Here is a 22,187-nt window from a genome sequence, read left to right on the forward strand (position 1 = left end):
AGGGAGAATCTTTTCCGTGCCTCTCACCAACCTTCTGGTGGTTCCATGGCTTCCCTTGCCTGGCCCAGATCTCTGCCTTTGTCTCCCTAAGACGTTCTCTTTGAGTGCAAGTCTCTGTGTCTAAGATCCCTTTTTTCATGAGGACACCAGTCATATCAGATCTTACTCTAATATGACCTCATCTTAACATAATTAATTCTATCTTCAACGACTCTATTTCCAAGCAAGGTCATATTCTGAGGTGCAGGGGGTTTAGTACATAGGCCTATGAAGATTTGGGGGGGGGGGGCAGGTTGCATAAAATTTAAATTGTAACAGTGTCTTGTCCTGGAAATAATGCTAATATACTTCCATAATTTACAGTAATTGGTATTGAAAAAAATCCAGTTGCATGGTTACAAAGTTGTAGACAGTGGATTTGTTTCATCTGTTATGAAATGATGTTTACAAACTAGAATTCATAAAGTTAATCACTGAAAACACTAGGGGAGTTACACTTCTAATGGCATCCTACTGTGGATGCTTGCTCAAAATTCACAGTTTGTTAAGTGAGCTCTTGTGTGTGTGTGTGTGTGTGTGTGTGTGTGCGTGTGTGTGTATGTGAGAGAGAGAGAGAGAGAGAGAGATTGAGAGAGAGGGAGAGAAAGACTAATGTAACTAACCAAATAATTTTTTATATGTATATTAAATATTAGCCTATATGATCATATGATCATATCTACAACTAAATTGTATACAATAATATAATTATACAATAACATATAATTATATGTATATTAAAATACAAAGGCACATACATTTTTATGATAAAGAAAAATAAATTTATCATTTAGTAACATTTTTAAGTACACTAATTGAGGAAAAATAGTGAACATTTTATTTTACTTATTAGTTCTTAAAAGAGCAACTGACCTTTTCTTACTTCACGGCAAATGACCACTGACATTTTCTGCCTCTGCATTACTATTGCAACAATGGAATCAGCTGTATTACTTTAGTCATCATACTTTAAATCATTAAGTTAGAGAATGCCAATGCACTTGGGTGTCTTAGCATTCATTAAAAACATTAACTTTCAGACTTTGGTCTAAAATTTAAAAAATTAAATATAAGATATTTAATATTCTTTTCCACATGGCTATCTAGCACTGATATCTAGTTATTGGTCAGGTAGCATCCTCATATCCAAATAAGTCAGATACTAAATTGGCTTAAAATGAATGAAATAGTGATAAAAATAAAACCTGGAAAAACTTTTTTTTCCTCTGAATCATGAAACATTGGAATTAATAAAAAATCTATATCATATACATTGTATTTTTACACATCTATCTCATATTAAAGTGCACATTTATATCTTGAAACAATTAAAATTTTTTCAGTGCAATCAAATCCTATAGGTTGGGAAAATTTTGGTCTATCTCAAAAATTCTCTCATCTCTGAGAATTTCTCCCAGCTGATTCTGGGAAGATTTTCCATAAAAAAATAGGAATTTAAAGGAATAGAAGACATGGTACTGATCCTCCAGAGCTTCCTATGAAGAATGGAATTGGCAGTTGTGTGTTTGATAATTTCAGAAGGGATGTAATCCTCTCCTGCTAGTTACCTGGGAAACATTTTCAGTCTTCTAGAGGCAGTTGATACACTTATCTTAAAATTATTAAAAGTATTAAATATCCACCCAATAATTAAGGAAAACACATTGTTAAAATTTTAAAGTATATTTTTAATTTACTATAATTAGTTTTTAAATTTAAGGTAAGAAAAGAAGGAAAAGGTTAACTCTGAAATATGCTGTTAAAAGTTCAAATGGTAAGTGCACAGAAGTGTCTCCATTTGCTCTGGCAGCATGCACATTCCTTATGATTTATGCCGGCAGGTTTAGTACAGTGGAGGAGCAGACTTAAGATTAGATCACATGGTGGAGGGATAGGGAGGTGAGGATATAAAGACAACCAGTGTATGTAGGTATCTCTTCTGGAGGCCCTTTCTCTACCCTAACCTAACTCCCAGTTCGTGGCAAGCTTCCTTTGCTACTGATGCAGATGGAAGTCAAGCTGCTACTCCATTGTTATGCTCAGGTTGTGACCTTTATTGAAATATAACTTTACCTTCATAAGAATATACCAAGCACGTTAAAAATCTAAATGGTAACATTACAGAGTCCATATAGTTGCACATTTAGTATTAGTGAGTTCACCAGAAGGTCGTCTTCATGACATTTGACCTCTTCGAGGTAATCTCTTATAACTCTGATTGAATAAGTTTCAATGCTTTCTTCATGTTTTCTATCACTGCAATAAAAACATATTATTCTGTTAGTAAATGAAAATACCCTGAAATCTAAAATTGGCCCATTTAAATTAATGGCTATGAAAATGTGGGAATTTATTTACAACATTAAAGAATATTATGCCTTCATGGACCTCATTTGAACTCCTGACATCCAATATAGTTCCTTTTCTCACACCACACACACACACACACACACACACACAAACACACAAATACACACACTATGCTAAAGGTCTGTATTTATATTTAGGGATTATACCATTCAGATAGGGTTAATTGACTTTCTTTATGTTAAACAATTTTATAAGAGGTTTTGAGAGAGTGTCTATTTTTTAAATTAATCATCTTGTATCGTATCATTGGATTTGACATGCATAGTTGTCTTATCCTATCTAATAGAAACCTAATATGCTAAGTGTCTGGTTGTCCGGTCGACCGTTCAACCAAAGCATAATATGCTAATGATATGCTAAGGCCACTCAACTGCTCACTATGATGTGCACTGACCACCAGGGGGTAGACGCTCTGACCAGTAGGTTAGCTTGCTCCTGGGGTCCTGCCTATCAGGACTGAGTGAGACGGGCTGGACGTGCCCTGGAGCCCTCCCGCGGGACCTCCCCGGCTGGCCAACCTTCCGGGTCTTGATTGTGCACTGGTGGGGTCCCTCGGCCTGGCCTGCACCCTCTCGCAATCCGGGACCCCTCGGGGGATGTCAGAGAGCTGGTTTCAGCCTGATCCACAGGCCAGGCCAAGGGACTCCACAAATTCATGCACCGGGCCTCTAGTTAAACATAATTGACAATGAATGTTGTAAAAATTAGATTAAAATCCCAAAATAGACTGTATCTCCTTGCTTACAGGCATTAAAGGGAGAGAAAAAGATTTAATTATTACCACTGTGAGGAAATCATATATGCTTGCTGGCTTTCTTAAAGTTGAATTTTAATGTGTATTCTATTCTTTTTAGTGGTCTCCAAATTAGTGATTGTGGAAATTATTACACATTCCTGTTAAAAAAGAGATTCTGAGGTGCCTAGAAATTCTGATTTTGATGGGAGATAAGGGTTTGTATTGTTTAAAATATATATTTTTATTGGTTTCAGAGAGGAAGGGAGGGGGAGAGAAGATAGAAATGTCAATGATGAGAGAGAATCACTGATTGGCTGCCTCCTGCATGCTCCCACTGCGGATCAAGCCCACAATCTGAGCATGTGCCCTGACTGGGAATTGAACCAAACCACGACCTCCTGGTTCATAGATTGTCCTTTAACCACTGACCATACTGGTCGTGCAAGGATTTGCAGTTTTAAACACTACCACCATCATCTAACCCAATGATTCTGATTTGTTGATGGTACTGTTTGTGGGGAAGCACTGATGTAGGGCATCATTGACCTTTCTAACAACCAACTGTCAGCTAGTACCACTGTTCAAGATAATCTGTGAATGCTTACATATTGGTAAATCCTGTGGTTCATATGTGTACAGTCTATTAGAGTATCTTCCAGTTATATCAGCTCTAACTGTTAAAGAAGGATCTGCAAAGAAAAAAATAATTCACTAATGCATTATCTAAATATTTTATTAAAAATCATTCTTGCCTCTTAATCTAAAACAAATAAATGTTAAACAAATTTATGATGAGTTAACATGAATTTTTCCATTTTAGTGTGTCATAGTTTTCTGTCAATACAGTTTGGGGAACTTTACTGAAAGTATATGGGGATATTGATTTAATAGATGCAGTGAATTTCAATTGTAGAACTAACAAGAGCTATTATTTACTGGGTTAGACATGACTTCCCTTGAACTAGCATTTAAAAATAAATAAAATAAGAATGCTATTGATTTTGTAAACCTCATGGAATGAGATTATACACATACCCACAAACATGATCCTAGGCACATATTGCCCATCTGGTGATAAATTTTTATCTGTGGTCTCATGCTAGGAAGAAAAGAAAAAATAATTGGTATTGGATTGCATTGTTTTTGAAAATATTTTATGTGAACAAGGTTTTCATTAAATTGTATATTTTGGCCTTTTCAAATCATATAATCTTTTATATCTACCAATTTTTATACCTCTTTTTGCCTCAAAAATAGATTTTAAAAAAGGGATTTAAGCTTTCCATTGAATTGTGATATTAAGAAAACATTGTAGAGGTCAAGTACCATGAGATTCAGCATGATGAAATTATTCTGAGCCATTTCTTGTATTTCTTCATTTTGGGCAAACACTTTTTTGAGTTCTGTTGGGGAAAACATAATGAACACCAGTCAGCTTTAAAGATAAAGACACCTTCAATATAAATAACATAGCAAAGTCAAACTAGTATTTCTACTTGTTTGTATTTATATCTTGGTTGTAAACAGTTTATTAGCCTATGGCCACTTTGTCTCTCACTGAGAAGCAATGATGGACAGAGTCTGCCAATAAAGATATCAGAGTATAATCCAATTAATGAAGCCACCAATTTTATAATCTCATGTAACTCATTGGTGCAAATAGCAAGTTTTTCCACACCCTCTTTTTTTATTTGGTGGGAGGAAGAGGGAAATAAAATTCTGAAGAACATACACATATATTCAATAGATTGCTAACAATCATTGTAGTCTTTAAGCACTGAGTAAAATGGTGATAAAGCAGTTGTCTTTTTCTTTTTTTAAAATGGGATTGTCTGAGCGCTGTCTTAACAATTTATACCAGGTCACTTTTTCTAGTTCTCTTAGAAATATAATACGATCTGAGGAGCTGAAATTACCTTGGCAGTATTGACAATCCTCCAAGTGATGAATGACCATCAATGGCTTGTTACTAAACAGAAAGAGTGTGGAGTTGAGTCAGGTGACTAACTCTGAGTCAGCATGTACATTGAAATTAGATTTAAAGTTTTCACACTTTCAACAAGATTTAGAGTAAAAATCTGATTGACACAGCATAGCAATGTAGTCTGCAGGAGTGTTACCCAGTACCTGGCCCCAGAACTTTAGCATTACCAGGTAGCTCAATAGAAGTGGAAATTCTCAGGCTCCCTCCCAGGCTCACTCAGGATCTCTGGGGTGAGGACCAGGAACCTGTAGCTTAAAAACCTTACCATCAGATTGCTATATACACTGTAGTAGTTATAGTAATAAAAATCAATTCTGTCTCCAGAGATGAAAGGATATAATAAACAAGATATTAATTTCCAATGAACATCTGCTGTAAGAGTTCAGGAGAGTCAAAGTTTTTATTTCACTTTTTAAAAAAAATTTTCACCAAAATGCTATTAATATTTGACTATTTTCACATCCTGTCACTCTTTTAGCAACTCACAGTTTACAAACAATCTCAGTGAGAGTTCCCTCTCTATACATTTTTCGGTTTCATTTTGGCTTTAACTCTCTAAGAAAAAGTTTTTGTGGTAGCTAGTTGACTTTCCTGCTTGTTAGAGTTAGAAAGAAATGAGAATATTAACTATTATGAAGGAGAAAGGAATTATGATTTAGATATATAGGATGTTTTTTAAATGTTTCTTTAATTTTGAGAGGATGCTGGGTATGAAAAGAGATAGACCCTAAATCTTTTTAAAAACAACAGAGATAATCATGTGACATACTTGTCATTGAATAACCCTATTTTTAACTTTGTCTCAAAAGTGTTAAATAGCAAACTTTGAATTGTTATTTAATCCTCAAACTTGAACTATAAGTATATTTTAGGTAAGAAAAAATCCTATAACACACCTTTAAGATTTATGACATGGGATATAAAGCTAGCATTTGCCAACTGCAAACTCATTGGTGAAAAAAGCAGACTAGAAATCCGATTAATCAAATATTATTCCTGCTCTTTAGGAAAACTAACCCTTAGAATATTTACTGACAGTTTTTTAGAGTCAAGTATAGAACTTGATCCTCGTAAGCATCAAGTGGTAATCTTTCTACTAGATAACTCTTGGTCTGGTTGAGCCTAGGTAGGTATACTGTCCTGAGACAGAAGGGATTAGCGGCCAGAGTCATTCCAATTTCTTCCCAGCACCTGCTCAGCGGGTGACAACAGGGACAGATAATGTAGGGAAAGACATTGACATAACTCCTGGAAACTAATTTTTGCATCAGATTTCTGGGCAATTGGAGTCCAAGGAAAAATTGATCAAGACCAACAGAAATTTCAGTGTTAACAGTTCAGCTATGAATAGGTTGTTTAGGCATCCAAAGCAAGACACTCTTTCCTTTCAGGAAAAGCAGAGAAGTAATTCTGGCAGACACTGAAGTAGGAACAGTCTAAAATAAGGGCTCTTTTCGGCAAAGAGACAAATCATATATATTTGAGGTTTTGCAGGCTGTGGTGTCTTATTTGCAGCTCCAACTCTGCCATTATTGAACAAAATCAGCCATGGACAATATGTAACAAAATGAGTGTGGCTGTATTACAGTAAACCTTAATTTATAGATCCTTAAATTTGAGTATAATGTAACTATCACGTGTCCAAAATACTGGTCTTTCTTTCTTTGCTTCTTTCTTTCTTCCTCTCTCTCTCTCTCTCTCTCTCTCTCTCTCTCTCTCTCTCTCTCTCTCTCTCTCCTCCCTCTCCTCCCTCCCTCTTTCCTTCCTTTCTTCCAATAAATAAAGCCTTATCTTTTTTTTAAAAAAAATGTATATCGATTTCAGAGAGGAAGGGAGAGGGAGAGAGATAGAAACATCAATGATGAGAATTATTGATCTGTTGCCTCCTGCATGCTTCCACTGGGGATTGAGCCTGCAACCCAGGCATGTGTCCTGACCAAGAATCAAACTGTGATGCGCAACCACTGAGCAACACCAGCCAGGCTACATACTAGTTTTCTTTTGGTTAAAACTTTTTTAAAATGTAGAAATCATTGTTAGTTCACAGATCAAATAAAAATAGGTGGTCTCTGGTCTAAAAATCTCACGAGTAGCCCACCAGAATATGAGAAACGAGTTAAGAGAAAGAGTAAACATTTTTGAATGCTGTACTTGCAAGATTCTGTAAAACCAGTCTGCCAAGCCCAGTATATCAGCAGCATTTGGAGAATGATCTTTTAAAATTCTATCTGTTTTTTCTTTTAAAACGGGTTACAAATCCAAATAGTTTAAAATCCAAAAGGTAAAAATTTTTCCTTCCACTCCTGCCTTCCAGAAGTGAACAATGTTACCATTTCTTATGTGTCCTTCCATGTACCTGGATATGTGTATGTGTGTGTACATGTATGTGTCCATGCTTATGAATATGAATAAGCATACGTATGTGTTTATGTATATGAATATATTTCTGTAAATGTATATGTTTATGCAAATGAATATATCATTATTGAATATATTGAGTATGTTCACATGCATGCCCATCTGTATGTATATATTTCTTTCTTTTAAAAATATACAAATACGAGTGCACTATACATATGTATTTGCATTTTGCTTTTTTATCATAATGGTACCTCCCGCATAGCATTCCCTGTGCTTCAGGATATGGACATTCTTTAGTTTAATTAGTTCATTGAAGATAGATATTTAAATTGCTTCCAATTTTTTTGTGTTTAGATTATCTCCAAACAAAAACATTGCTTTGGTGATGTTATTTAAGATTTTACATATAGGTAGGTAAATTTCCAGAAGTTGAATTTCTAGGTCAAAGAGTGTGTGCATTTATAATTTTGATACAGTATATGCTTTCCATAGAAGGAATAGGGTGAGGCAAGAAAAGCCTTAGGGTGCAAAAGTTAAGTGTTTTATTTTGGCTTCTAAGGACCCTCTCTTACCTCACCCTTCTACCAGCCCTTCCCTACTCGACGAATTTAAAGAATTAGTATTATGCAATAGTATCTCCTAGTACCTTAAGAGCTTCATTTTTTTTCTTTTTTTTTATTAAATCTTTATTGTTCAGATTACATTTGTTCCTCTTTTTTTTCCCCCCCATAACTCCCCTCCTCCCAGTTTCCGCCCCACCCTCTGCCCTCACTCCCCACCCACTGTCCTCATCCATAGGTGCACGATTTTTGTCCAGTCTCTTCCCGCATCTCCCACTCCCCTTTCCCCCCCAAGAATAGTCAGTCCATTCCCTTTCTATGTCCCTGATTCATTATAATCACCAGTTCATTCTGTACATCAGATTATTTATTCACTTGATTCTTAGATTCACTTGTTGATAGATGCATGTTTGTTGTTCATAATTTATATCTTTACCTTTTTCTTCTTCCTCTTCTTAAAGGATACCTTTCAGCATTTCGTATAATACTGGTTTAGTGGTGATGAACTCCTTTAGCTTTTCCTTATCTGTGAAGCTCTTTATCTGACCTTCAATTCTGAATGATAGCTTTGCTGGATAAAGTAATCTTGGTTGTAGGTTCTTGGTATTCATCACTTTGAATATTTCTTGCCATTCCCTTCTGGCCTGCAAAGTTTGTGTTGAGAAATCAGCTGACAGTCGTATGGGTATTCCCTTGTAGGTAATTGAGTCTCTTTCTCTTGCTGCTTTTAAGATTCTCTCTTTGTCTTTTGCTCTTGGCATTTTAATTATGATGTGTCTTGGTGTGGCCCTCTTTGGATTCCTTTTGTTTGGGGTTCTCTGCGCTTCTTGAACCTGTAAGTCCATTTCTTTCACCAGGTGGGGGAAGTTTTCTGCCATTATTTCTTCAAATAGGTTTTCAATATCTTGCTGTCTCTCATCTTCTGGCACCCCTATAATTCTGATGTTTGTACGCTTGAAGCTGTCCCAGAGGCTCCTTACACTATCTTCGTATTTTTGGATTCTTTTTTCATTTTGCTTTTCCGGTTGGGTGTTTTTTGCTTCTTCGCATTTCAAATCTTTGACTTGATTCTTGCGGTCCTCTGGTCTGCTATTGGGTGTCTGTATAATATTCTTTATTTCAGTCAGTGTATGCTTAATTTCTACTTGGTTCTTTATCACAGCATCAAGGGTCTCATTAGATTTCGTGAGGCCTCATCAAGTTTATTGGCAGCTTCTATCACATTATTGCAAGCTCTCAAAATTGCGTTTTTTAGCTCTATATCCTCCATTTCTGTCATTTTTTTTGTCTCTGCATTTTTTATGCTTTCTTGGTGCACCCCCTTGTGGTCTTTGTGCACAGTCTTGTTCTAGTTAAGCCTTGATTGTTGTAGTTAATACTAGAGGGATTTGACCACCAGGCCGACTGGCTGTGAGAATCACCTGTATCTGCAGTGGGAAAACTTCTGTACTCTGGAGAGGTGCTAATCTAGCCTTTGCCTGAGGCTATCCTGCAAATGGCTCTGCGCAGGGCTTGGGCGGGGAGGGTCGCAGGGGATCAACAGGGCGGGCGGAGGGAGCAGTTATGGCTGCTCTCAGTCCCGTTCCCAGAGGCTCTGCTTCTCAGAACCCCAGCAACCGCTGCAAACCTCGGAGAGAAAGCTGCCCTCACGTTCCAACTGATGCCAGACAATCCCGCCTCTCCCTTTTGAGTCTGAGTCCTTAGAGACTCACCCGGATCTGGAGCTCAGAGTCTGAGACTCCCTCCTGATTGAAAACGACAACTGCGCCCTCAGCCACCAGCCTGCTTTGCGCACGCACCTCCGCACCTTTGTATTTTCCACACTGCGCCTCCTCTGAGCCTCGGTTTGCTGTTCTCTTTCCTTCTAGTTGAAGAGTCTCTCCTCAGCCAGCCTTCCTGTGGTTCTGGGTGATGTCCGTTCCGTCTTTTAGTTGTATTTTTGAAGTGGTTGTTTGTGGCAGCAATCTCTGGTGTTTACCTATGCCGCCATCTTGGTCTCTCCTCAATATCTTCATTTTTATAATGAAACTAGAGGCCCAGTGCACGAAATTGTGCAGGTAGAGTCCCTAGGCCTAGCCTTCGATCATGGCCATCTTCTGCCGGTTTGCCAGTCCCCAGGCTGAACTCCGTTTCTGCTGCCAGGTGGGGTAGGTTGCGGCCAAGCCCCGCAGCTTCTGTCAGTGCCGCAAGTCCCAGCAGCAGCAGCAGCAGCAGCAGCAGCCGCATGAGCGGCCCCCAGCGGGCAGCATGTTCCATAAGCAGCTGGCCTGGCCCACGCACATGGAGGTGAAGTCGCCGGTGCCTGCTTTCCCACTGTCCTGAGCCCCTGAGCAGTCGGGGATGAGCTGGGGAATCCCAACGGCCTGACAGCCAGCCCGGTCCTCCTGCCACCCACCCTGGTTCCCCTGTTCACCATCGCTGATCCATCGGAGCCTGAGGGCTGGGGGGAGGGACCAAGAAGTCAGCCATTCTGCCAGCTCGCCAGTCCTCAGTCCCGCCCTGCTGCCACCCACCGCTTCCCCCACTTCCCCGTGGTTCCCCTTGCCTGTGGGCGGGGGTGGTGGGGTGGAAGAGGTGGGGGAGGGGAGGGACTGTGAGGTGGTCAGTACACCTCATGGCGAATGGTTGAGCAGTCATTCCGGTCATTACGCTTATGACCCCTGGCCTTTTATTATATAGGATCTTTGTAATTTATTATGATGAAATTTGACTTATGAATCCAAATTGATTTATTTTTCCCAGATGACTACTTTCTAACATTAATTTATTTTACATATTTTATCTCCCCTACCTCGATTTAAAGTGCTAGTTTATTGTGTAAACATTTTTCTGTAATATCCAGTTTTATTTTTATAGTCTTAATTTTGATTTATTTACCAATATTTTATTGTTTTATTATAACTTTGCCAAATGTTTCATATTGATTAAGGACTAATTGTGGTGATTATAGACATCCTTGTTTTATTCAGATTTCAGTGGGACACTTCTTTTTAAAAAAATTAATTAAATTTTTTGGGTGACATTGGTTAATAATATTATATAAGTTTCAGGGATACAATTCTATAATACATCATCTGTGTATTGTATATTTGTTTTTCCAGTAAGCATGATGTGGATTTTTTTGCTGGGTTGAATATTTCCTTGTTAGGATAAATGAAAATAAATTAATATTGTTAAATAATTTTTCTAAAAAAATTCAAACCTGGAGTTTGCATTCTATTAAATGCCTTTCAGCATTTATGGAGATAGGGGACACTTATATGATTTGTCTCCTTATAAATATTATTTAAATTAATAGATTTCTTAATCTTGAATCTGCCTAGTATTCTCAGACTATATTTCACTTAATCAGGGTGTATTCTTTAAATGTTCTGCTGGCTACTCTTTGCTAATATGTTGTTTGTTTGTTATATTCCTTTTTGGAAATGATTATTTTGTAGACTTCTTTATTTTGCAATATTTTGTTCAGTGTTGAGACAGCCTTTTACTCAATTCTAATTTGGAACCTTTCCTTCTTTTTAAAAGAGTATTAGAATAGAATGTTCTTCAGATATTTGATAAATTCCCAGGGTGCTTTAAAAAAATACGTTTCTCAGCTCCATCCCCAAAGATTTAGTAAGTCTCTAAGAATAAAAATCATGTCACTCTTGGTCATTGAGCATAGAACAGTGCCTGGCACATAGCTGTGGCCACTCAGTACATACTTGACTGATTGGTCATGAATATGGATTTTAAAGAAAATTATCTGAATTGTTCTGATCAGACAGTCCTGGGAACTGCTACTCTAAACCAGTTTTCTGTTAAAGCTTGTATAATGGCTACTGATGGATATTGTTCTTTTGTATAAGTTATATTCAAAAGCTTGCTTGTCCAGTTAAGAAATTAATACAGCCCTGGCCAGTGTGGCTCAGTTGGTTGGGTATTGTCCCAGGCACCATAAGGTTGCCAGTTCAATTCCTGGTTAGGGCACATGCCCAGGTTGTGGGCTCAGTCTCCGGTAGCGGGTGTGCGGGAGGCTCTCGCATAAATGTTTCTCTCTCTCCCTCCCTCTCTAAATATCAATAAAAATATTTTAAAAAGAAATTAAAATAAAGTATTTAGAGCTTTTGTTTGTAAAAAACATTGTAATGGCAACTCTCAGTTGCACAATAGTACAGCAAATGGATGTGATATCTTTTCAAAAGTGAACTTGCAAGGTTTTGGCTCTTTTGTGAGAGGTATCTATATGGTCTGTCAAAATTAACTGAGAGGTGTTTTACCTTTTTTGAATATGGAAGAGACCTTCTTCATAAGTTTGTACCCAAGTGATGTCATCTCCCCATCCTAGAATAGAAGAGAAATCAATGCATTAATTCAGGACCACAGAGGAGCTCTGAAGTAGGCATGTGACAAGCAGATATCTATCTACAGATACTAGTAAGCTACCAAGCACTTGCCTGATATATGGTATAGAGGATGTCTCTCTATATAAAAGTCTAAGCGACTGTTATGACGAACAACAGGAACGACTGGTTGACCAATCGCTATGATGCGCACTGACCACCAGGGGGCAGATGCTCAATGCAGAAGCTGCCCCCTGGTGGTCAGTGCACTCCCACAGCCAACTTCCAGTGGCTGGCCAACCACCTGCAGTCCCTCCCCCCTGGCCAGCCAACCTCTTGCGGTCCGTCCCCCCCTCTCTTCCCCTGTGCACAAATTCGTGCACTGGGCCTCTAGTATAGTTATAATTAGATATGAAGAGGTGGTATCCTTCCAGATCATAGAGCTGAGATTTTGTGATTGTGTTTCCACCCTTAAGGTCCATGGCCTTGAACCCAGTAAATTCTCAATAAATGCTATTATTAGTGATGATTGAAAGGACATCTCTGGACTGTGCAAAACCTCTGGTTTCAGAATGAACAGCAGGAAATAACAGTTAATCTTTGTACACTTTGTAAGTCTAGTAGGAATACCTTTGAACAATACCATACAGTGCCCTTGTATTTTGAGTGCCAAGATATTCTGACCCCTTCTAAGTCCTTAAACATCGTGAAAATGGAAAAAGGAATTCCAAATTTTTGCTTTGAAATTTGATTCAGAAAAAATTCTGGTGTTTCATGTTTGAGACACACAATAAAACACAGGTGTTCTGGAAGCATCCAGAAGAGTGAAGGCCAGAGAAACAGAAAGCAATGAGTAGAGAGAGACCCACTAGCTTTTAAAAAAGTGATACAGGTAGTTGGGAATGTGTATTAGAGATTAAAGAATAAGATCATTGAGGAGTAGAACACACAAAAAACATTCAGAAATACTACCGGGTATTTTCAGAAAGTGTCTTGGTTTATGGATAAGAAAGATTGAATCAACTTGAAAATAGAAATATTTCTAGTCTAATTTAGACCCAGATTTTCTTGTATGTTTCCCATGTTGTCAGACTGCAGTTTCTGGTTTTGATACCATGGCTACAAGATGGCCAAAAATTATGAAGCAGAATTATAAAGTAAGATAAACACATTTCCATGATTTTTGCTTGTTGGTTTGTTTTTGCTTTGTCTGCTTTTTGGTAACAACTGTATTAAAATATAATTCACATGCAAATACAATTTATCCATTGAAAGTGCACCCTTTTTTTGGTATATACACAGAGTTGTACAACCATCACCATAATCAATTCTAGAACATTTTCATAGCTTCAAAGAAAACCCCCATACCCTTTAGCTATCACCCCCTTATCCCTCCTTCTCCCCCAGCCCTAAAAAAATACCTAATCTACTTTATGTCTCTATACATTTCTTATTCTTGATACTTCATATAAATGGAATCATACAATATGTAGTCTTGTGACTGGATGTTTTTACTTAATATAATGTTTTCAAGGTTCATCTGTGTTGTGTCATGTATTAGCACTTCATTCCTTTATACGGCCAAATATTATTTCATTGTATGGATATACCACATTTTATTTATCCATTCATCAGTTGAGGGACACTGGGGTTGTTTCTACTTTTTGCCTTTTATGAATAATGCTGCTGTGAACATTGGTATATAAGCTTTTGTATGGACATATTTTTATCTTGGGCTATCTACTTAGGAGTAGAATTGCTGGTCACATGGTATCTACATTTAATCAGTTGAGGAACTGTCAGATTTTTATTCAAATGATTGCACTATTTTGTACTCTTACTAGTAATGTTATTAGTTTGTTTTTGCCTGATTTTAGTATCTTAACATTGGAAGACATATTATGTTGGTTTAATACCCCTCCTATCTGTAATAATCCTGAAAGATTGTCTTTATAGCTCTGCTCAAATCTATGTAGTAACTTCACACCATATTTTGCACTAACTAAGAGTTATTCAGAAACAGCCAGTGGGACTGGGATCCTATTTAATTTTTCTATTGTCAGTCCCAATTGGGAGAGGCTCACACCGCCGCAGCAGGGCTCACCAGTTGTGAACACCCTCCCGAGGGGAGGGGCCTGTGGGATCGGGCCAAAACCGGGTCTCCGACATCCCCCGAGGGGGTCCCAGATTGCGAGAGGGTGCAGGCCAGGCCGAGGGACCCCACTGGTGCATGATTGGGGCTGGGGAGGGACCGTGGGAGGGCTCCAGGGCATGTTCGGCCCCATCTCTCTTAGTCCCGATCGGCCGGACCCTAGCAGCAAGCTAACCTACTGGTCGGAGCGTCTGCCTCTTGGTGGTCAGTGCACGTCATAGCGAGTGGTTGAGCGGCCTTAGCATATCATTAGCATATTATGCTTTGATTGGTTGGACAGTCGACTGGACGACTGGACACTTAGCATATTAGGCTTTTATTATATAGGACTGAGTACCTACTATATGCCAGGCACTGAGCTGGGTGTTGGGTGCTGGGCAATTCTTTTGACTCAAAAGGAAGTTAGGATTTTGGGGTCACTGTTGCTTCTTTTCTTGAAATTTCTATTACCTTTTCCCAATAATCTTCCCTCTTCTTCCTAACACACGCTCTATTTAATTGTTTGGTGTTGCCCCTTCTCTAAGGGGCTCCATGTACGACTCTGTACACTGTATCCAAACTCTTCCCTCTTATCCCTACCTTTAATCCTCAATTATTCTGAGCCTTATTCTCTCAATTGTTTCCTATATGCTGACAGATGCTAAAAGGCTTAACCAAATGTAAACCAGTTCTTAATAATAGAATTCACAGCTGATATCAGTCATCTTCCTATTAAAGTAGTGTTAAATAATGGAATTAGCAGATCTATCAAGTAGTTTAAAATTTACCATGCATGTTGAGTATATTTCTCATGAAATTTACCAATTTTTTAAAAATCTCCCCCTGAGAATATATTTTCGTTGCCTTTTTTTTGAGAGAGCAGAGAGAGAGAGAGAGAGAGAGAGAGAGACAGACAAACAGACAGACAGACAGACATCAATGGGCCAATGGGCTGCCTCCTGACCTGGGATCAAACCCACAATGTGGGTATGTGCCCTGATGGGGAGTTGAACCCACAACCTTTTGGTGTATGGGATGACATTCTAACTAACGAGCCACACAGCCAGGGCCATGACTGTTGGTGCTTTATGGTACAGTTGTTTAACTTAGTCCTGGAAAGTCTGTAGGGGCAATGACAAGTTTAGTATTCCACTCCAAGACTACTGAGCTCATTGCTTTATAACTATCGTGTTTATACAGAGAGATTCTTGATAAGTTATACTTAGAAAAATATTTCCTTCTTTTAATTTACTTCTTTTTCAAAACTCGCTAGTCTTTTTAGTTTATAGTTTTTGTGGTTTTGAACTAAAGTAGAATGAATTAACTTGGCTGAACTTTGATGGGTAATTGGCTAGTGCTCAATACATCTGTTAAGAAATGATGAACTTGGAAAGTCAATATTTTAAAATTTGAAATTATGTTATAATCCATTTGTTTGCTCCGTTCATATACTATTCCAAGTGGTGGTCAAGTGTTTTGAGGTTTGTACTACTATTTTTAAATTAGCTATATGGAGACAAATGATTTTCCTCCCATTTTTGTTACCTGGAAGTGTAGGAGCTGATTTTGAGAATTTTCTCTATAAACTGTTTCTTTACAGATGAAGATATATTTGTTTCTTAGGTCAAAGGAAAGTACTAAGTACAAAATAGAAATGTTTTCTAAACTTGTAGCCAATGATAGACCTGGATTATGATGTCAAAAACCACTGCATGCTGTGACTGGTTTGGCTCAGTGGATAGAGCGTCGGCCTGCGGACTGAAAGGTCCCAGGTTCGATTCCAGTCAAGGGCATGTTCCTTGGTTGCGGGCACATCCCCAGTGGGAGGTGTGCAGGAGGCAGCTGATCGATGTTTCTCTCTCATCGATGTTTCTAACTGTCTATTCCTCTCCCTTCTTCTCTGTAAAAAATCAATAAAATATATTTAAAAAAAAAAAACCACTGCAGTTGTTTTTTGGAGTCAATATAGCAAACACTTGGTTACCCAAACTTTTCAGAGGATGGAATAAAATATAACTTTCTGGGGGTTCTTGTATAAAATCATTCCAAATCATCATTTTTGCATGAATAGAAGACAGGGAATTGGAGCAGATTTTGAGAGATCTTAATTCCCTTTAAGATATCATTATGACAAATCAATTATTATTTTCTAGGACTCTGGTTACCAAAGTTACAGGCCACCAAACCAATTCATCACCATTTCTATAAACACTATATCAAATTATTATTGGTTTTAAATTGCTTTGATTCACTCTTTTTTTTTTTTTACTTAAAAAATATATATGTTTTTATAGACTGTAGAGACAGAGGAAGGGAGATGGAGAAAAACATCAATTGGCTGCCTCTTGCATGGCCCCAACTGGGGATTGAGCTGGCAACCCAAGCCCTACCCGGGAAACTGGTTGCCTCTTGGTGTATGGGTCGATGCTCAACCAACTGAGACACAACAGCTAGGGCTGGTTCAGTCTTTAAAATTAACTGGTCTTTTCTGTGTTTTGCTTTTGCCTACTTTAATGTGGTAAACAACAAAATATTGCAGTTAATTGAGTTTGCTTTAAATGTAGACTATGGGTAAGAGAATAGGAATTTGGAAACCATTCAAATGGCTGAGTTTAGAGAATAAACTGAGGTTCTAGTACCTCTTGAGAGTGTCTGAGGAGGCCTCTTCTCCTTTTTGATGGCAATGGCAAGGTTGGAAGACACTGCAACCAGGAAGAGGCAGAGGGCCAAAGCCGAGTGTAACATCACGTGTTCTTGAGAATCCCTCAGACGAAGCTAGGTGGTAGAAAATAATGTTCAGAATCTAGTAGGTTACTTCAAGCAGTCATTTAAGAATCAGACAGCTTGTTCTGCTTGTGTGAGTTGACATGGTACAACCTCCCAGAACTTTCATTCACTTGCTATTTATAAAATATTTTAAAAATGCTATCAACTCAATAATGTCCACTTGGTGAAAAGCCACATTCTGGGCATGCTGGGAGCAGTACAATGACGTTGAAAGAAAACTGATTGGGGCACTCAAAGCTCACATCTGACTGGGTTTTAGGGCTCACAGCATTACAGTGAAGCTCATATAAGATCAGGTTTATTAAAGGCCTTTCAACTCTAAAGTGCAATGCAAAGGTGATGTGCGTGCATGCATATTCTTTTGATTCTTCTTGATCTCTGTGCCAAGATAATAAGATTAGGCATGAACACTTATTGCTTGCAATTGAGTTCAGAGGGAAAAATAGAATATGGAGATTCTTGTTTTTCAGGTCCTCTATAGTCATTCATCATTTTCATTCTTCCATCAGTGACTCAGCCTTTTGCCCTTCAGCTTACAAACCAGCTCTTTTAGAAATCAAATTTATTGTCACAATGCTATAAATTAAATATGTGTGTAAAGAAGAACAGGCTTGCTGCATCTATAGTTATCCCTTGGTTATCTAGGATTCAAGTGGATTTTTAAGTCAACATACTGTTCCTTATACTCTGCATGTTAAGATATAATCAAAAGTCTAGAGTTGGATCTGAGATGGTCTTCAACCACTTGATTAATATCTTACATGATATGTTTAATGCTTGTTAGATGTATAGTTTCAGCATTTGTAGCATATAAAACCATGTGAAAAGTAGTTAACGTGCAGTTTTGAAATCACTGCAAAATATAAAATAAATGTACAGACATCTTTCATGTTTATTTAAAACTAGAGGCCTGGTGCATGGAATTTGTGCACTCGGGGTTGGGGGGGTGTCCCTCAGCCCGGCCTTTGCCTTCTCGCAGTCCAGGACCCCTCAGGGGATATCCGACTGATAGCTTAGGTCTGGGGAGTTGGCCTAAGTTGGCAGTCAGACATCCTTAGTGCTGCTGTGGAGGTAGGAGAAGCTCCTGCCACTGCTGCTGCGCTCACCAGCTGTGAGCCCAGCTTCTGGCTGAGCAGCGCTCCTCCTGTGGGAGTGCACTGACCACCAGGACCAGCTCCTGTGTCGAGTGTCTGCCCCCTGGTGGTCAGTGTATGTCATAGCGACTGGTTGTTCTGCCGTTTGGTCAGTTTGCATATTAGCCTTTTATTATATAGATTCCTTCCTAACAGTTTTCCTGTTGACTTACATTATTTAATAGTGAATTCTCCACCAAAATAAGAGAATGACCGGTTTGCAATTCTGCACAAACATGAATATTGCTATTTGTAACTGTATTAGGCATTGTGGAAAATTGAAAGATTAATAAGACAAATGCACCTTAAAATAACTTACTGTTTGACAGTGTTAAAAGGTTCATTATATATTATAGCAATCATAGTCATGGAGAGAACAGTTTGGTGGTGGGAAGTTTATAGATTCTAGGGTTCTCTAGACACTTCCTTATTCCTCTCATCTAGTATCTTTTCCTTGTCAGTGGTTTCTCCCTGCAGTCCCCCTCTATTTAAATCATTTCCCTTCCTAATCTGCAATGAACCCATTTTTTGATTTCTTTGGCCTTAATTATTAAAAAAAACGCTGTTAAAAAAAGAACCACGGTGCCCGATAAGAATGACAAGTCAGGTTCTTGTAAATTATTAATACCATAAAGCATTCAGAATGCCTTCTTGTACCTCAAGGACTGGTCACCTTATACCTTAAAGACTGAAACAAAGGGAAGGCAGATTTTAGTAGGGGAAAGAGGCCGCTGAATCTGGACCTCAGAGTCCGAGGTGGGGCGGGTAGTCTCTGTCAGGCTGAAAATGGCAGCAGAGAGATTGAAGCAACCTTGACCCAGTGACCTCTCGAAAAGTCTATGATTGAGTGACAGGAGGCTCAAAACACCCTGAAATTCTACGTAAAGTTTTATGGGCCTCAGTTCACTTTCCTGGGGAGGATCTGCCTGAAGATTCTCCCAAGGGTCTTGGATAGAAAGCAGAGTTAGGGAAAGCTAATCTGAAGGCAGCATCAGGAAAGGTTCTCTGTGGTAGAGACAGATGCGGAGGTGAAATCTGTATTGAAACAGAGAAAGTGTAACTTCATGCCTTCCTGACTGAGAGCTGCCAAGTTTACAGTAGCATGGGAATCACACTTCTCTTTTCATATTTCAAGTTATTATGTATTACTGTTAAAGACAGTTCTTAAAAAATCAAAATCTTGAATTTTTGTTTTACATTCTCTGGTAAAAGAATGTAAAATAGATATGAAATATATTCTATGATAAAGCTGATCAATTAATATATTTTTATTTTTGGACGAACAATTTTTCCTTGAGAAAACAGAATGCTGACTACTGAGGGTTCCCTAACCCCAGGTGCAAGGTTAAGCTGCTTGGGGAACCAATGAAAATGCCATGGTTACAGCCTTACGGCGGCCTACAGCAGTGCACTCAGGAGGCAATAACCTGATGTCTACAATTAGATGTTACAAACTGGCCAGTGAGCATCTTATGACACCAATATTTTACTTTTCAAAAGTAAGTTAACATAAGTCATTTACTTAGATGTCATATAAAATTTCTATTTTAAAAATAAAACATTTAAAAAGCAACAGGGAAAAACAAGTGTTACTTGTAGCATACTTTTTTTTGAAGGATCATTTTTGGTCAATGCTAGTTTATTACAATATCATTAATAGAGAAAATAAAAGTATGAAGCCAGCAAAGGAAACCCAGTGCCTTAAAATAAAAATATACAATTGCATGGAATGTTCCCTATCCTTTACTGAAGCCCTCACTTTGGAATAGCAATACGTGAAACACTTAAGTATAGCAGAGCTTGGCCACTGGTTAAATAATCGGGAAACTTCGCTTGCTTACCTGAACTAGCCAGTGCTCTTGCTGGAAGTGTATTCTGGATGTTTCTGGTTAAAAATGGGCGTGGATTTATAGACCCAGACAAGCACACACACCCACACCCCTGACCTGCAGCCCCACCTGCATGGAAACAAGAGCACATTCACCTGCAAACTTACAAAAACAGGCTTGTCTGAAGAACCTGGGACCTTTCTCTAGTTCTCATGCTCCTCACGCTAAAACCTCTTCTCTTGTTCTCCAAATTCAGATTGAGTGTCCTTATAAAATGAGGCCAAATACAACCTTTGGGGTTTTTTTTTTCCCCCTCTTCTACCTCTTACTTCCCAAGGTAACTTAATGTTTGGCTGGAGTTCAACACCAGAAAAAAAAATCAGGGGGAAGAAAGGAACTGGTCTGAATGCAGGAACTGTGTGTACACCATTGTTCTCAATGAAAGCTCAGCGAGGCTTGGAGATTAGATATAAAGCAAACAGAAATTCCTAAGGCTTACTCTGTTGACAGGAATGCAATTAACAGCTAAAGCGACCGGGTCCTTTTCAACCGAGAGAGAAAAGAAAACGCTGTTTTAAAATTCAACATTTTTATAATTTGAATACTCTTTACAGTCTTTCTAGAAAACCCTTTACCTTACTATGCAAAAAAAATAGGCAATTAGATAAGTGTGATTATATTTATCTGTTAGATGTAAATTTTTTTTTATAATTAAGCCATAATTATGGTCCAACATCTTCCAAGTATAGAGTTGAATCAAAACAAAAAGTAAAATTCTTTTTTCCCTTCAGTACTGAGTTTCCTTGGGCACCCCACCCAACACACACACACACACACACACACACACACACACCCCTCTCAAGTTCCACTTCCCCAAGTTAATCACTGTTAAAACGATCTAGGGTAGGGTTACCAAATCTGCCCCATCTGTTTTTGGGCAACGCAGGAGCTAAGAATCATTTTTACATTTTTAAATGGTTGGGGGGGATCAAAGGAAGAATCATATTTTGTGACATGTGAAAATTACATGGAATTGAAATTTCAGGGTCCATAGTGGAGATTACTGGATGGAACCCAGCGGTGTTCCTTTCCTTAGGTTTTGCGTATGGCGATGTCTACAGAGTAACTGCAATGCTGAGTCCTAGGACAGGGACTGTGTGTCCTGGCCTTTTACAGAAAATGTTTGTTGATCTCTAATCAAGAATATTGTTCCATAAATTTTTTCTTTCTTCTCTCCTTCCCTTTTCTTCCTCCTTTGACTTTCTCCTCCCTCCTTCCTCTCTTTCTCTCCTTTTGTCTAATTACTCGATATATTAACAAATGCACTGCTAAAGAGGGGTGGTGCTGGTCTTGCTTCTGACATTGAAGTGAGCGTGCCTCTAGTATTTTAACTCTAGACATAGTGCGGATCTGATTGCCCCTGTTAAGAAAGGAGCCATTAGGTGTTCCTAGGCTACACCTCTCAAAATCGGGAATGCTGGATTTTGTTCTCTATAGATGGACAAATGGGTTTTCTCATTTCACACAGGATATGTATAGTTTTCCTCACTGAACCTTCCTCTGATCCCGAGAGGAACCCCACATCGCCGGGTTGTAGTATTCTAGTTCTATACCCCTGATTTGTGGATTTGTTTAGATTCTGCTTCCTTTCTTATGAAGGACCCTCAAAGGGAACCTTCCTGGGACAGGCTATTCAAGTGGAATTCTACCTGCTGAAGGTTAATGAACTTGACCTGCAATTTTGATTTGAAGTCCAGAATCTGCAAAGCGAGGAGTGAGCTGGGCAGTGATTCACGTTTTCCTCTCTCAGAGGAGGGTGGGAACGCTTTCACCTTGTTTTTGACTGGGAGCGGTTGATAGAAAAATCTCAAAAATGCTCGACCTCCCTGTTCAACTCCTGACATATTATCTATCTTAGTGGATAATGAGATGAGA

The 22,187-nt window shown here is 38.5% G+C and overlaps 1 protein-coding gene across 2 annotated transcripts; it reads right to left on the reverse strand.

Moving 5' to 3' along the window:
* Positions 1-1,703: 1,703 nt before the first annotated feature.
* On the reverse strand, positions 1,704-20,476 carry AGR3 (anterior gradient 3, protein disulphide isomerase family member). Of its 2 annotated transcripts, none has more exons than XM_070425143.1 (8): positions 20,420-20,476; positions 17,143-17,278; positions 12,310-12,373; positions 5,062-5,114; positions 4,472-4,548; positions 4,181-4,244; positions 3,751-3,834; positions 1,704-2,295 (listed from the first exon to the last, which is right to left on the reverse strand). In XM_070425143.1, exons 2-8 carry the CDS (start codon positions 17,246-17,248, stop codon positions 2,246-2,248), a joined length of 498 nt encoding a protein of 165 aa, XP_070281244.1. In that variant the 5' UTR covers positions 17,249-17,278; positions 20,420-20,476; the 3' UTR covers positions 1,704-2,245. The 2 variants fall into 2 exon arrangements, with proteins under 2 accessions (XP_070281244.1, XP_070281243.1); XM_070425142.1 differs by lacking the exon at positions 20,420-20,476 and adding an exon at positions 20,265-20,305.
* Between the last annotated feature and the right edge of the window lie 1,711 nt (positions 20,477-22,187).

Source organism: Myotis yumanensis, unplaced genomic scaffold (assembly GCF_028538775.1).
Source record: "Myotis yumanensis isolate MYYU_CA2020_CCGP unplaced genomic scaffold, mMyoYum1.0.hap1 SCAF_9, whole genome shotgun sequence".
Classification (NCBI taxonomy): domain Eukaryota; kingdom Metazoa; phylum Chordata; class Mammalia; order Chiroptera; family Vespertilionidae; genus Myotis; species Myotis yumanensis.

Bases quoted from the DNA above. Each gene is read 5' to 3' on its own strand.
- AGR3 (XM_070425143.1), bottom strand. From the start codon at position 17,248: ATGTTACACTCGGCTTTGGCCCTCTGCCTCTTCCTGGTTGCAGTGTCT. The intron at 12,374-17,142 runs GTACTAGAACCT...CTTCTATTCTAG, and splicing joins TCCTCAGACACTCTCAAGAG to GATGGGGAGATGACATCACT. The intron at 3,835-4,180 runs GTATGTGTATAA...TTTTCTTTGCAG, and splicing joins GCCTAGGATCATGTTTGTGG to ATCCTTCTTTAACAGTTAGA.